The sequence below is a fragment of the Sycon ciliatum genome, chromosome 1, assembly GCF_964019385.1.
Source record: "Sycon ciliatum chromosome 1, ocSycCili1.1, whole genome shotgun sequence".
NCBI classification, from domain to species: Eukaryota; Metazoa; Porifera; class Calcarea; order Leucosolenida; family Sycettidae; genus Sycon; species Sycon ciliatum.
Window position 1 is genome coordinate 84,155,622 of NC_088643.1, and position 16,433 is coordinate 84,172,054.

The 16,433-nt window shown below is 45.1% G+C and overlaps 1 protein-coding gene across 2 annotated transcripts; it reads right to left on the bottom strand.

Moving 5' to 3' along the window:
* Window positions 1–456: 456 nt before the first annotated feature.
* Window positions 457–16,433, bottom strand: LOC135805971 (ethanolamine-phosphate cytidylyltransferase-like). Of its 2 annotated transcripts, none has more exons than XM_065320097.1 (18): window positions 16,277–16,427; window positions 16,139–16,181; window positions 14,626–14,671; window positions 14,325–14,373; window positions 13,890–13,926; window positions 13,431–13,506; window positions 12,017–12,083; window positions 9,339–9,386; window positions 8,721–8,772; window positions 7,847–7,948; window positions 6,634–6,679; window positions 6,117–6,193; window positions 5,860–5,937; window positions 5,043–5,108; window positions 3,758–3,802; window positions 3,232–3,246; window positions 1,905–1,993; window positions 457–1,407 (listed from the first exon to the last, which is right to left on the bottom strand). In XM_065320097.1, exons 1-18 carry the CDS (start codon window positions 16,318–16,320, stop codon window positions 1,341–1,343), a joined length of 1,047 nt encoding a protein of 348 aa, XP_065176169.1. In that variant the 5' UTR covers window positions 16,321–16,427; the 3' UTR covers window positions 457–1,340. The 2 variants fall into 2 exon arrangements, 1 of the variants encoding a protein (XP_065176169.1); XR_010551191.1 differs by lacking the exon at window positions 457–1,407 and adding an exon at window positions 3,432–3,519 and having other exon boundaries at window positions 1,918–1,993; window positions 16,277–16,433.

A 16,433-nucleotide genomic window follows, 5' to 3' on the forward strand; every position in this document is an offset into this window, starting at 1 on the left:
AGTGAATCCTTTTTTCCCCACACACATAACACCGCATACTTCGGCATAGTCCGGTTGTTAGCAATCACCCAGGAGAATATTACCAGTACCACACACACGCACTGCTATAATCTGTTCAAGACAACTTTTAGTGCACATGCTACGTCGGCATTCACCTCGACAGTTGCCTGAAGCTTGGGGAATCGATGCAAGCTGTGATTGTGGTCACCAAGATCGCCAAGAAAATTGGCGCCCTGAAGTGTGCACGGGTGTGAATTATGTGACATAACTATGCAAGGCATCAGGAACTGCACCAGTACATGCATACCATTATGGACTGACAGTGAATACAGTTGTGAAACTAGCAGAGCAAAGACCCCTACCCCCTGCAGGGCTGTAGTGCACACGCCACTAGCAGACCGTGCTTGCTGAGACGGGTTTTTTTGAAAACCTCCCGTCCTCACGTCCAGCGCAATAGAAAGGAATTACACGTGTATTGGGAAAAAAATAAAGCCAGAAGGCGTACAGCTAGTAAAAACACAGCCATCGATAAACACATGGCACGGATGCCTGCAGCTGCATATCCGGATAACGATAAATTATTTTCTAAAGAACAGCGGGAGAAAGATGACAAATCTGATGATATTAAAAAAAGCCAATGTAAGGATTCCAATAAAGTTCAATGTTTGAAGTATGTCTAAGCATACCCTGGGGTACCCGGTAGGTACAGGGGAACACACAGCTGCACACAAGCTAAGGTACAGCACCAAGGAAATCATTCACACAGACATAGGAGAGCGAGAGCAGTGCAATGTAGTGGAAGAAAAAAAAAAAAAAAAAAAAAAAAACTAACCACAAGGAATGTTAGACCGAGCAGCCGGAAAAGCACATATACACACATGCCCGGCTGCACGAGCAGAAAACAAGCGGTAGCAATAAATCATTCGAATAGAATTTTTCAACACCTAAAGAAGACACGGCGAGTTGAATAGCTTGCGGAAATAACCAGAACCTAATAAAAAAATACAAAACATGTGTATTGTGCAAAGGGGTAGGGAAAAAGCAAGTCTATGGTTGCCGGCAATGAAGCGCAACACGATCTGATCAAAACCTGTTTTCAGTGTAGAATAGTAGAGTGGTAAAGTCTACTAAAAAAAGTAAGTCCATGAACCTTACTTATGACTTAGCAAGGTGACGAAGTCATGTAGAATTTCTTTGTCGCATTTCAGTGCATAAGATATTTCTTTGTTCCATCTTCCTCTCTGTAAGGGAATTAAACTAGCAAACAACCTACCGGTATCTGATAGACCATACGGACACAGGGATCCATGCAAGCTACAACGCACACAGAGTGCCCTACACTACGAAGAAGCCAGGTAATTCAACTCCTTCAGCTGCTTCTTGCGATTGCGCTCCTCAAACTCTCCCCTACAGATGAGCAGACAGCACGAGTAAAAAGAAAGCAACAGCGGGCACAGCATGGGATATAGGGCACACACGGGAGAGAAAGCACAGCAAAAACAACGATAACGTTGTGCAAGCACAGCAACTACTGTACAACTGCTGTGTCGTTATTTCCGTCCAAAGATATGAAGGGTTTCAGACTACAGTGTATATTAAATTCAGGGCTAACATGAATTTAACTAGCCTCTAGGTTTGTTCCAAACTTCATGGACAAGCAAATAATTCGTCCACTAAAATTTCAGCCAAGACCCACAGCATCCCAGTATAGAGTTGCAGGTGATGGTGGGAGGTCTGACTGTACTACGTACACCATTAGTTACCCTGACATGAATGTAGCGATGTTTCCTGGTAACAAATGCCAATAGCTGAGAGGCTGAAGTCCGAAGACAGTGAAGTAGACAGGTTTCTTGTCTCCACGAAAACAATTCCTCACGAAGGAAAATGGTTCAAAAATACCCTACCTGTTCTTTATAATCCGGCTCATGATAATTTCTGTTGTCAAGGGGCTTCCGCTGTTGAGTTCTTCATAAATGCCTAGTCTTTTTGGCAGCTGAGAAACACAACATACAAACACAAAGACAATGCCGATTAAACACAGAGGCAAACATCATCTGGTAAGCTTACACGACTGGTTGTGCACATAGTCCATTGCCGAAGGTGAAATGCAAACCTATACACTGGAACACCATGCACAATGTGGACCAGCCTGGCATGACAGGTGTACACGTATACGAATACTAGTACAGTCAAATCTGTCGTAAGCGACCGCCCCTTGGTGCAAGAAAAAGCGGTCTCTTACGGCAGATGGTCTCTTACGGCAGATCTATGGTAAATCCGGCATACCGGGCATGCATACATGTATGCTTCCATGTACTCAAATCGACGAGAATAATGTCATTTTTAATAATAAGGCCAAAACAAAAAATAGGCTTGTTTCCGGTCGGCAACCCCTCAAAAAGGAGACTCGGTCGGCCGGAATGAAACTTTCTTTGGATACTTTTTTTGGTTCCTCAATCATTGTGGTATTGATGGACAAGAGCACCTACACATGTACATTGTACATAATCATGGCAAGGGCCAATGTCAGAGTTGACTGTTCTTGTACAGCATGTGGTGTATTCCTGTTTTCGTACATCCTGAGAAATCAAGCAAACAGTTCGAGTCCTTCCAGCTCCGTTATTCTAGCTCGTATCGACCCCGGAGGTTTTCGAGCCGACAGCTGAGAATCTCTGCTACCTTGTAGGTGTTTCGATTCTGGAATTCGGTTGAGATTTGACTGAGTTATGACTCGTTGAGTGCACTTGCACACATGGCATTGCCACCGTTTGTATACATTTTGGGACCAAAAAAAGTTTCAGAATTTGGGAAAAAGTGGCCCGGTCGGCCGACCGGAAACAAGGTCATTATTTGTTTGGGCCTAATTATATTTTATTGGATATTCGAATAGGGCGCCAGGGCCAGTCGATCGCACTTGCAAGACAGCGCATTTTCACACCTTGCAGTTGACAGCGGACTGGCAAGTACAGTTTCGCACCTGACTGAACGTGGGTCGCAGTCGCTTACAGCAGATTTGAATGCAGCCACCGTGCATGAAATCGCGGTCGCTGGTCGCGCACAGCAGATGGTCGCTCTCGACAGATCAATATGTATGTGAAACCGTCGGTGCACGGAAAATCGGTCGCTAACGGTAGATGGTCGCCTACAGCAGAGGTCGCTAACGGCAGATTTGACTGTACACGCTGGACGCGAAGCAGTCACACAATAATATCTTCACAATGTGGAACTCACCTCATACATGCTCAGCTGCAGGTGAGAAATACAAAACGAACAAGAAATAGAAGCAACACACACAGACACACGCACAGACAGACAGACAGACACACACACACACAATTAGTAGAGAACAGCCAGAGAACTCCACATCAACCTCTGTCGCAACATGCTTTCAGAATTAAGCTATTCTTTGTGATGTAGCCAGGTGTACGTACCGGTAGTTACTTGTGATGCAAGATTGACCACCGCACACTGCGCTTTGGTATACAGTCAGGTGGTGCATTGCATCAGCGAGGAACAATTCTGAAAACGAGTACATGACAGGAGGTTTATGTGGAGTTGCACACTTTTGTTGTTAAGTCATGAAATCATGAATTGCAGCAAAGGCCTTTGTTTGCCATTGTGTAAATATAATGTTTACACTATTATAATGTATATCTAGAACGTGCCAAGTGACTGTGACACCACTAGTGAGCATAACGGTGAAATCAAGTGTTCAAAAGTGACCAAGAACGTGTTAACGGATGAGCTGCTGGCTTACATCTGAACTTGCGCGATAGTGTTGCCCATGCACAATCTTGGTTGGCTGCAGACAGCACAAAGCACACAGCAAGCAACAGCAGTTGGATCAGTGGATTTAACATAACGATAAGCACTGGAACATCCATTGCCTCAATCGTCTAGACGAATCGTTTGGCCAAACCATGCCTTTCGCTCGCTTCCTACTGACATGATGCCTGCGAACGCTTTGTGTTACTCTCTGACTTTCATAGTTTCTTAGGAAGAGATACATTGATTGATTTTACTTACATACACCAATACACCATACACCGGTGTGTGCAGTTGTGGCAAGCGAAATCCGACACTTGGCATAAACAGTGACTGTACCACACAGTGTGCAGCCCTGCATACGTAGTGCATGTGTTACATACAACCTTTATCTGTCTCGATCTCATGACAGAACTCGTACTGATCACGGTCAAGGTTCACATGAAGGGTTCAAAAGTGCTCCCAAATATGAATGGGCACTGGATGCCAATACTCCTTGTGTCCACCTAATCTGTGGCCTTGTGTGTATCTACCTTGTGACCTTTTGACCTGTTTGGGATGCATACGGCTGTATTAAATGTACAAAATTACAAAATTTGGTACAGTGCATTACATCATTGACGTCCATTGGTTGCGCTGTCCCCAATCACAAGTGTCGGATTTCGCTTGCCACAACTGTATATTTCTTGAAGATGCGGTAAATAGCCAATCAAGGGAATGTTCAATGGTAAGTGAATGGAGAGTAAAGAAATTTACTCATGAAGAATGCGGCAAGGAGAGGTACCGCATTTTCCAGAATGTAAGTCGCACCTTTTTTACACATACCGGTAACTTGGAGGGCAAAGAAAGGGGATGTAACTAAGAAACAAGTGTAACATCTTACCCAAGTGACAATAATTATTGAAACAATATGACTCAATCCTGACAGGGTGGGTACGACTTATAATCAAGTGCGGCCTATTATAGGGGAAATACTGGTATTGTTATGGCAGCCACCGTGTGACCTTGAGCAAGTCAATTGACACATGTCATAGCTTCAGCTAACCCAGGCTGCAAATGTGGTGGCATGCGGTCGAATTCCAACAGGCCCTTCCAGACTGTAAGAACAACAGCCACCCTAGTGTGCAGGCTTATAGTGGAGGTGTCTTTTCCAGCTGCAGAAGCTGCAGTCTTGGACAAACATATCCTAGACCAGAAGCCTATCATGTACATACAAATTCTCTCTCTTTCTCTCTCTTTCTCTCTCTCTCTCTCTCTCTCTCTCTCTCTCTCCTCACCTTAACCTGGTCCAGAAACTCTTGGTCCACAACGAAAGGAGCCGGAAAGATCAGTTTGTCAACATACTGCAGATGGCATATCAGAACACACACACACACACACACATGGAGTACGTCTGTAGCCTGCACTACAGCTGTTGCACACATAGTTGAAGGCAATTAACCAAATTCTAAACGAGGCAAACGGAACCCATATCTATTTGTTATACCCCGTAATGTCGCGTATAAAAGCCGTCCTTATTCCTGTACAGCCTATGTCAGTGCTAAGCTTCTATTCAAACAACCTATCTCTAAGTATGTCAATACTAAACCAGGCTTATGTGCAGACAGTGTATCTTAAAAAGCAGGCTTGTATTCAAAACAGGCTTCAATACGAGACACGAGACAAGGAGGTGCCCTGACAACAGAAGTCTTAGCTTTGAATGAGAACATTTTGGGACTGATGAAATGTGTCAACATTGTGGAAGCGTCCTTTGATGAGAGGTATTCGTAGAGCAAGGGGTTTAATATAGGAACGTATAGCATATGTTCATTCAGATCACACACACTCGCACGAACATACCGGTGCACACACACACACACACACACATTATGTACCATGTATACGCCCGTCGCAAGAGAAGCACGCAAATCTGCAAATGCACTGGATGTGCACCCACAGATGTTCTCTTATAGCAACGATAACGAACAAGATCTGAATGAGACAGGTCAAGACTTGCGCCAGATAACTGTCTAATCCACACAACTGGCGAACACACACACACATACATACACACACACACACACACACACACCTTCAATGTAAGTAACACCTTACCCGACAAGCTCCGACACTGAGTGCTCGTTCCACCAGTGTAACAATGGGATAATTCTTGCCTAGATAACGATTCACATCCTAGCAGAAATAAATACACACAAAACATGATCGCAGCAACACTTTACCAGACAGAGAGAGAGAGCACAAAGAGTACCACAATGGCTAGCAGGCTACAAGCACGTGCACACATGTACATGCACACTAACATGAGTAGCAGGCCAGACAGTCACAACAGAACAAGTAACACCGTAACGTACCGTGTCGCTGTGAAGGCCAACGACCAGGAAGTCACCCATGGCTCTTGCCTTCTGCAGAAACTCCACATGACCAGCGTCTTGGAAAACACATGCAGTCAAGGTTTGAACAGAGTAACTACAGACCATGCATGCTTTACTAGCTGCCAGCAGCCTAGCATCAACTATGAACAAGGCCCAGTGAACACTAGAGTTATTTCCGCATTCAACATCTGCATGCCTATCCTGACAGGCAACATTATATACATGCAAGTTCTGCAATGCCTATTATGGTCGGGAAAACACGACAGAAAACCCGTATCTATAATAATAGCTTCCCATCAAAAACAAAGGAGGGAATGCTCAAAACTATTCCGTACTCTTATCGCCCTGTTACATGTTACATGTGCACATCCACATCCACCCACACCCACACCAGTGCACAGTGCATGTCCATATTAACACAACACTGTATAGCGGTAGCGGCACAGTACTCCACCAGTCAGTAAGAACTTGGGAGGAGAGCGTGGTGAAAGGATACGGAATAGGTCGAATGCTCCAGCGACGTAGATAACGCGATCACCCTCCTATAGCAGTAGCAGCAGAAACACAAGTCAACACGCCACAATGCAAACTATGGATATGATCATTGAGTCAATAGGTTAGCACTAATGCAAGGTGTACCGGTATGTGTAACAGGATTAGTACGATATGATAGCTGCATCTTTGCCAAGCTGCACTAGGGAGGCTAAGTGCTGCTTCTTTCATCAGACACCATTTCTAAAGTGGAAATTCTGAATACTGATGTAGTGTGCATGAAAGCTTTGGTTCTGAAAAGCTTGCTCCTTTACCGAGATAGACACACCTATACAACGTAACATGTGACATGAGCCCTGGAAAGAGGGTGCCACAGCCCTTTATAAGGGCTCTTTTCTTATCCCCCCCCCCCCCACACACACACTTTAGAGTATACGAGGGGTGCTCAACAAGTTTCCGACGCAAAAAATTAAGGGCACAAAGTTCCCCCAAAAACATGCCCATTTCTCAACCCATGTGCAGATTGCTTTCAAATAACTTACTGGTATTGATCAACATTAGACACCCTTAGCAAAAAACGCTATGTTGCAACGGTATTTATATCGGAAGGGGAAAATACCGAGATTTGGGTTCGACCTTTAACAAGATGCACGCTAATTTTAGTACGCTGTTGCCATGAGTATAGCTTTTATTTCGCGCGGTACAACCATTAATTGCGCCATATACGCGATCCAAGGTGAAATCAGTACGCACTACGCAATAGTTGGCCTAAAAACGTACCGTTTGTCAAAACGATAAATCAACCCCCATAACGTTTTTTTACGCTGCAGCTTCAACGCTATTTGGGTGATCAAGGTACGAGTACCGTAAAAATAACAATACCGTTGTTTGCTAAGGGTGTCTATTAGCTCCAAACTGCAATGCCATGCAATGCACGCTATCTACATGACATTGTACAGGTTACATGTACACTCAGATCTCTCTGATCCCAACCTCGGTCTACTAGGACCCACCCTGTAGGTGAGTTTTAGCGCAAATGTCACTACTCCTTTGCCATTCTTTTTGCGAATATAGTGACGTCATATGCCGGATCTCTGGCCCGCTCCCATTTGAACGTGTGTGATTCAGAGTTAGGGATATTTCAAAGTTTTGGGCAGCGCCCAGTCCCGAAGCGAGATGTGAGTGTACTGATTTTTTAAACACATTACGACACATACCTTGGGTTCACGTCCTTGGAGAAAGTCTCGCTGTACCTCATCCGTCAGGTCTATGGAATCAGAACAAGTTCCCGTGTATGGCGACTTCTCCTGTGACTGGGACTGAGAGGCACACACACGCACGCACACACACACACCATTTTGACCATTTGACGCCCATCGCCGGAGGCGATGATAGCGATGCTACAGCAGAAGCCATAGCAGCTTGTGCTGGGATTGCACCATTCAACAGTTTGCAAGGCTGAAGAATTGACCGCCACTATTCAGCCTGGTCTACACCACACAGCTATGAAGTGGCTTTTTCTGGCCAGTGAATCCCTACTTTTTTGGTCTTTTTCATTTTTTTTTCACGCACACACATCACACCACATACTCCGGCATGCACTGGCTGTTGGTAACCACCCAGGAAAATGAAAGAAAAGTCAGGAGGAGTCTGAGAAAGAGAAGAAAGACGTGTGTGTGTGTGACCATAATCGTCGGGAATCGAACCCGCAACCTATCGTTTGGAAATCGCTGCACATACCACTGCACCATATGGGATACACACACACACACACACACACACACACACACACACACACACACACACACACCACACACACAACACACACACACAATAAGGAATAGGACACACTCAGATGACATCAGTCACGCGGTGGCCACGTTTGGTACATGTATCAGCATTGGCTCTACTCATATTCGGCTCCACACCACTCTACTTCAATAATTCCGACAGTTCACAGCTCTAACTCGGTTCATGTGAGGCTCAGTTAGAGTGAGTTTTCCGCGTCCGTAGGAACACCATCACCGCTAAGGATCAAGGTGCAGATGTAGATCTATATTAAGCAGAAATCCAGTGCATGCACTGGCTCACCTGAAGGGTAGGTGTTGCTGGTCGATGGTGCTCCTTTGTCAACAGCAACATTCTACACACAAAGACACAAAGAGAAGCAGGGGGGGGGGGGGGGAATAGTTCAATGTCACAAGGGAGCAGAACTAGTGATATAGAAGTGCTAGTGAACCTACAGCGAGTATGCGGCAGGGAACACATTCAACTATAGTGCATTTCACAAACATCAATGAGTGAACCCACACAAAAGCTCCGTGCAGACTTACAGCGTACTTCGAAACTTAGATTTGAATGTACAACTACCCCAAAGCTTCCAAAGAGCTATCACCACAGAACAGCACGCATACGCACTCTGAGGAACGAAAGCATCTAAAATCCTCAAGCACCGGGATCCTAAAACCGGCCTGAATTAGTTTCTATTGAAAAAATGTACATGAGAAGAGCCTAATGGCTCTGAGAAAAAAAAAGCCAAAATTCGGCCAAAAACTTCAACAAACTGCACGTCTACGCTATAGATAGGTGCTATAGCCCATCTGCGACAGTGGGGACACACCCTGGCCAGGGCAAGCACCAGTAAGAGTAGACGACTACTGGCCGACTACAATTTACTGTAGAACAACTACTAGTAACTGGAAAGCTTACCTGCCCACCAGGTTGGTTGTGGAGACACCTTTCGTACGCGGACACTCCCTGAAGTAAATGCACAGGCAGGGGGGGAAGACAGTCAGTGGGGTAGTGCCTCTATGTTGAGAGTGGTGCTAAACCCCTTGACAGCATCGGCAGCACACATTCACACATTCACACATTCACACAGGCCATACGTGTACACTGTAGACCTACTGCAAGTCCAGCCTGCAAAACAAAACTATCCAGGTCCAACCTGCAAAACAAAACTATCCAGGTCCAGCCTGCAAAACAAAACTATCCAGGTCCAACCTGCAAAACAAAACTATCCAGGTCCAACCTGCAAAACAAAACTATCCAGGTCCAACCTGCAAAACAAAACTATCCAGGTCCAGCCTGCAAAACAAAACTATCCAGGTCCAGCCTGCAAAACAAAACTATCCAGGTCCAACCTGCTAAACAAAACTATCCAGGTCCAACCTGCAAAACAAAACTATCCAGGGCCAACCTGCAAAACAAAACTATCCAGGTCCAACCTGCAAAACAAAACTATCCAGGTCCAACCTGCAAAACAAAACTATCCAGGTCCAACCTGCAAAACAAAACTATCCAGGTCCAACCTGCAAAACAAAACTATCCAGGTCCAACCTGCAAAACAAAACTATCCAGGTCCAACCTGCAAAACAAAACTATCCAGGGCCAACCTGCAAAACAAAACTATCCAGGTCCAACCTGCAAAACAAAACTATCCAGGGCCAACCTGCAAAACAAAACTATCCAGGTCCAACCTGCAAAACAAAACTATCCAGGTCCAACCTGCAAAACAAAACTATCCAGGTCCAACCTGCAAAACAAAACTATCCAGGTCCAACCTGCAAAACAAAACTATCCAGGGCCAACCTGCAAAACAAAACTATCCAGGTCCAACCTGCAAAACAAAACTATCCAGGTCCAACCTGCAAAACAAAACTATCCAGGTCCAGCCTGCAAAACTAAACTATCCAGGTCCAACCTGCAAAACAAAACTATCCAGGTCCAGCCTGCAAAACAAAACTATCCAGGTCCAGCCTGCAAAACAAAACTATCCAGGTCCAGCCTGCAAAACAAAACTATCCAGGTCCAGCCTGCAAAACAAAACTATCCAGGTCCAGCCTGCAAAACAAAACTATCCAGGTCCAGCCTGCAAAACAAAACTATCCAGGTCCAGCCTGCAAAACAAAACTATCCAGGTCCAACCTGCAAAACAAAACTATCCAGGTCCAACCTGCAAAACAAAACTATCCAGGTCCAACCTGCAAAACAAAACTATCCAGGGCCAACCTGCAAAACAAAACTATCCAGGTCCAACCTGCAAAACAAAACTATCCAGGGCCAACCTGCAAAACAAAACTATCCAGGTCCAACCTGCAAAACAAAACTATCCAGGTCCAACCTGCAAAACAAAACTATCCAGGTCCAACCTGCAAAACAAAACTATCCAGGTCCAACCTGCAAAACAAAACTATCCAGGTCCAACCTGCAAAACAAAACTATCCAGGTCCAGCCTGCAAAACAAAACTATCCAGGTCCAACCTGCAAAACAAAACTATCCAGGGCCAACCTGCAAAACAAAACTATCCAGGTCCAACCTGCAAAACAAAACTATCCAGGTCCAACCTGCAAAACAAAACTATCCAGGGCCAACCTGCAAAACAAAACTATCCAGGTCCAACCTGCAAAACAAAACTATCCAGGTCCAACCTGCAAAACAAAACTATCCAGGTCCAGCCTGCAAAACTAAACTATCCAGGTCCAACCTGCAAAACAAAACTATCCAGGTCCAGCCTGCAAAACAAAACTATCCAGGTCCAGCCTGCAAAACAAAACTATCCAGGTCCAGCCTGCAAAACAAAACTATCCAGGTCCAGCCTGCAAAACAAAACTATCCAGGTCCAGCCTGCAAAACAAAACTATCCAGGTCCAGCCTGCAAAACAAAACTATCCAGGTCCAGCCTGCAAAACAAAACTATCCAGGGCCAACCTGCAAAACAAAACTATCCAGGTCCAACCTGCAAAACAAAACTATCCAGGTCCAGCCTGCAAAACAAAACTATCCAGGTCCAGCCTGCAAAACAAAACTATCCAGGTCCAGCCTGCAAAACAAAACTATCCAGGTCCAGCCTGCAAAACAAAACTATCCAGGTCCAACCTGCAAAACAAAACTATCCAGACCTGAAGTATACTGATCACTGCACCCCGTCCGTTATTGTACACTTTGCATGTCCGTGATCAAAGGCAAAACTAAAGCGTCGACAGCAAGCTCTCCCAATGACATGAAGCCAGTCGGAGGAATAGGTACGCTTCACGTCATTGATTTCCCTTGCATACCTGGCATCAGCAATATCTCCAAATTATCCTGAAAAAAAAGTACTGGAAGGCGAGCTAATCACATTGTAAACTACCATACTCACTGGTTAGAATCCCCTCTCGAATAAAAGTGAGGACTACTATTCGCAAAGCATGGGGTATTCAGGTAGTGCCATGAATGGTAAGGTCCAGTGCGTACAAAACATCTCGTGCATGTGCATGCACATACCAGTACATGTCCAGGTCGATGTAGTGTGTCCAAACAAATCCCAAGCTGAGTTGCTACGAACATGACATTTTTAGGGATCTGATTTTTTACATTTTAAGAGTGAAGGTCTGAAACGACTTACTTGAAGCGACCCGCCTCTCTTACATATCGGTATGTATCCTGGCCGGAAGCATCAAGTGTTACATCATCTGAACAGACCAGCATATCATACAGTACATTCACAATAAGTTCAGGAATGCAGGTCATGATAGTAGATGAAAAACCCAAGAGCGTGCAACTGCCGGCACAACTTCTATACAGGCTGCAATGGCAGAACTTCACATCACGCGATACGATGGCAAACACTGAAAAAGTGGCCACAAGAGAGTTGAACCCAGAGCAGGGTTACACACAACTCTGCATCTAACATCAGGAGTACATAACCACCAAGAGTGTGCAACTGCCTGCACAACCTCTATACATTGCTGTGACAAAGGCAGAACTTCACATCACATGACATGGTTCAATGGGTTACACTGGTAAACAGTACAAAGTGACCACGAGAGTGTTGAACCCAAAGTACCAAAGCAAGGTTGCGTACGACCCTGCATCTGTCATGCACAGGGTGCAAATGATGTGTACGGGTTTGTCACGTAAAGTGAATTCCTGCCGTCGCAGGAGCTGGAGTTGCCTTGCACCTCTTGGGGTTGTGTACTCTTCCTTCGTTTTGGTATGATCAAGAGTACATAACCCCCAAGAGTGTGCAACTCCAGCGATGGGGTCTGCGACGGCAGAACTTCACATCATGTGACGAACCCGTACACATTATTTGCACCCTGTGCATGATAGATGCAGGGTCGTACGCAACCTTGCTTTGGGTTCAACTCTCTTGTGGTCACTTTGCACTGTTTACCAGCGTAACCCATTGAACCATGTCACGTGATGTGAAGTTCTGCCGTTGTCACAGCACTGAGGTTGCGCAGGCAGTTACATATTAGGGAGGTTTCGCTCTACGCAATTACGTATGAAAATCCGTATGTCGTACACGCCGGGGAGCGAGGGCAACTTTCATACGTAAAACTCTCTACGGATTTCCGTAGGAAAGCTGTTTCCTACGTTGGCCCCTCCGCAGGACTTTTTGAAATATTTTTTAGCATTTTCGGAATTTATCCATGGCAAATTCAAGCCGCGCGAAACACAAGGTACACACACCGTACACCACGTGAAAATACGATGGAAAACGCGGTTTCGGTTCGTGGTGCATGCGGTGGGCGCATGCAGCCAACGCGTCTCCAAAGCAACAAGGCATGTTTAGCAGTCGTGGAGAAATCACGTAGAGCGAAACCCAACAGCGCTGATCTTTACGTATGAAAATTACGTGCAGTTCCTACGTTATTTTCATACGTAAATCCGTAGAGCGAAACCTCCCTATTCTTGGAGGTTACGGGTATGTACTCTTGGTATGATGTACAGGGTTGCATGGCGGTTGAGCAACACAACTGGTACATGTACCATCACACAAGAACAAGAATACTGGCTGTACTGTAAACGCTCACCTCCGTGAATGCAAAAGTCACATTTGTGATCCTCAAGAGTATGCAAGGTGGTGATGTACGGGGAATCCGGCACAGCCTGAAAGCAAACACACACAAACACACAATTCAGTCAAAGCTTGACATCATATCCATGCAATGACCCACCGGCACGGGTCCAGCCGGATCACACAACAGGAGCAAGAGTCTTTAGACTAGAATAGACCGACACACACATGCGCACGGACACACACACACACACACAAACACACAGCTTGTCACCACACAAACACAAAGGAACAAAACAAGGATGGTGTATACCATGATAAATAAATCTAGGCATACAGTACATGCAATTGAAGCATTACGACTGCACTACAATTGCAGATCCCTACTCTGCAGTCCATCCATCCCAAGGACTAGGAAGCTCTAAAAGATTATTGCAAATATCAAACAAGAGACGATTTAGCGAAAGGTATGTACCTTTTTCACCCACTTGATTCCTTCCACCATAGTTATTCTGTAGCAAAGCATCATAATAAATGGCATAAACAAAGATAAACAAAGAGGTTGGTTACAGCAATCTCATCTTGCCGGGCCAACTAACATTTTAAATGGATCACCTACACACAACCCATAAGCAGAAGAGCACATGGCCATTAACACAATTACCAGATACTCCCATGCTCAAGGGCGGATTTGACAGTACCGAACAGAGCATATCGCCAACTACAACTGACCAAATACCAAGAGTCCAAGACAAATCATTATTGTCACAACGACCAATGCAGTCAGATTCACCAAGCATTCAAACACACAGGCATGATGCACATCTCTGTCTCTCTCTCTCAGTCTCTCTCTCAGTCTCTCTCTCTGTCTCTCTCTCTGTCCCTGTCTCTCTCTCTCTCAGAGCCATACCTTTCCTCCATGGTCATGACAGGTGGACCTTTGTTCTTTGCAATCTCCTCTACAAAAAAGGAGAAAAGCAAGTGTACAGTATCAGAGATTGCTTAAAGGTCGGCGTTCAATCTGACTTTCATCCCAAAAATTCAAATGAAGTAATGCTCACAGAACTGAGGAATATGTTCTGGTAGCTGCCAAAGTCAACAACACAGCCAGCCCATACGGTGCAGTGTGCAGCATTGCACAAGTTGTAAAGTACCGGGTTCGTTCACCCCAATCCCCAGCCGACTGATCAGACACGTGCACATCAACATACCATCGTTGTGGACTCCAACATAGAGCTCGTCACACATTTTGGATGCCTTGAACGAGACAAAGAAGCAAAGTGGACAATAGGACGTTAGAAACAACAGCCAGTGAAGTACAAAGAAGTCACAAATGCGCCCACGGTTGGATTTCAACATACAGTCAACTTCCCTAATAACGACTGCGGATATAACGACAATTCGCGAATAACGACAGAATTTCCATGCCCAGAGCAAAGTCCCATGTAGCTGTAATACATTATAATGAGACTTCGGGTATAACGACACTTCACGAATACGGACACTTTTCTGATGCCCCGCCGAGTGTCGTTATAAGCGAAGTTGACTGTACCACACTAGTCTATTGCTGAAGGTTTAATATCACACGCTGCTCACCCGGTTTGGGATGACGATATTTGCTACACTGCGCAAATATGCTACAATGCACAACAGAATTAGTGACTAGTTACTCCTCTCGAAAAGTTGAAGAGATTAGTGGCGCTCCGTGCCGAGGATATTGCGTTCCTCACAGACTAAAAAAAATCCGGCCAATGCCAATACAAGTACAGTGGTGCGGTACGCGGTGGTAGCATGCCTTCATGTCGTGTGTTAGTTTTCTTGTCACGTGCTATAAAGCCTATTGCTCACTCACACTGTATTTATGATCGACGAGCCATGTGTTGTGTTGGGCCCCAATGGCTTGAACTCTGGCACCCAAGGGACGCCCGTCGTCAAGAATCGCCAGTTGTCTCCTAAATCCACATCCTCGCCGCTGTGTCTGATTTGAGAGTCAGTGTGTGCTCTTGAGCCGCCTTTCACGCTTTGGTCTTTTTGAGTTGAGCTTCGATCAATCGTTCTTTCAGCTAATTTCTGTGACCTGTGTTTGTGTTGTCAAGACAAGTACACTTTGCCATGTGTATACGCACCTCACGTAGCAGCGCTGCACTGACTGTATCACAGTACGCAGGGTGTGTGTATCGGTGTAGTGCATGCGTACCATGTACTGTACCGCATTGGCTGGATTTGTCTCTTGACGGCGGGGCGCTCTCAAGGCACTTTTTATGGTATCAGTTGCAAAAAGCCAACAAAATATATACAAGTCTACTGTAGCTGCCAGGATGAAAAGAAGTCTGCAACATTGCCATTGCCCACAGACGTTATTATGGGATTCTTTTACAGTAACAACACTGTCTTCAACGTTACTTTTCAACATTCCATCACCAATCCTTATCCGGAGAAAGATCCAAATTAGGCCGACTATAATTATTGTGTGTGCAACTGGGATCATGTTTGAAGATTCCTTTCAAATCGAGTATGCCCAAAGAGCAGCCCAAACATAGGTTTTGATTGATCCTTCCAGTGAATATCTTGTTGATATGATCTCTGCCAAAGTTGGTCAATGAACTTCTTGAATATTACGACTGCAACTCTACGAACACCTGTGATCTATCCGTAGGGCTAATAGCACTACATCAGTCCGTACACTCTCTACGCCAGTCGCGACAAGCACTCAGAATTGCTCACCTGTCGAAGGAAGTTTGCATGTCCAAAGTGAACCATGTCAAAGCTACAGATAAATATAACAAAATCCGAGCAAAAAACGAGGGAATTTGGCTTGAGCAACAATTCGTGGGAATGGATATCGCCCCAGATAATACGCACCATCCATCGCACCAAGCACGACTGATAGACTTTTCTTTCTCCATTCCTGGTTGGTTTAGAGCTAAAAAAATAATAAGTGCCAAGAACTAGAACGCCTCCAAACAACTGCTCGAGTGAAATGTTCAAGCCAAAGTCAAAGGTGAAAACTGAAAACTGT

Bases quoted from the DNA above. Each gene is read 5' to 3' on its own strand.
- LOC135805971 (XM_065320097.1), bottom strand. From the start codon at position 16,320: ATGGAGAAAGAAAAGTCTATCAGTCGTGCTTGGTGCGATGGATG. The intron at 9,387-12,016 runs GTAAGTCGTTTC...CATTTACTTCAG, and splicing joins AGAGAGGCGGGTCGCTTCAA to GGAGTGTCCGCGTACGAAAG. The intron at 8,773-9,338 runs GTAAGCTTTCCA...CTTTGTGTGTAG, and splicing joins ACAACCAACCTGGTGGGCAG to AATGTTGCTGTTGACAAAGG.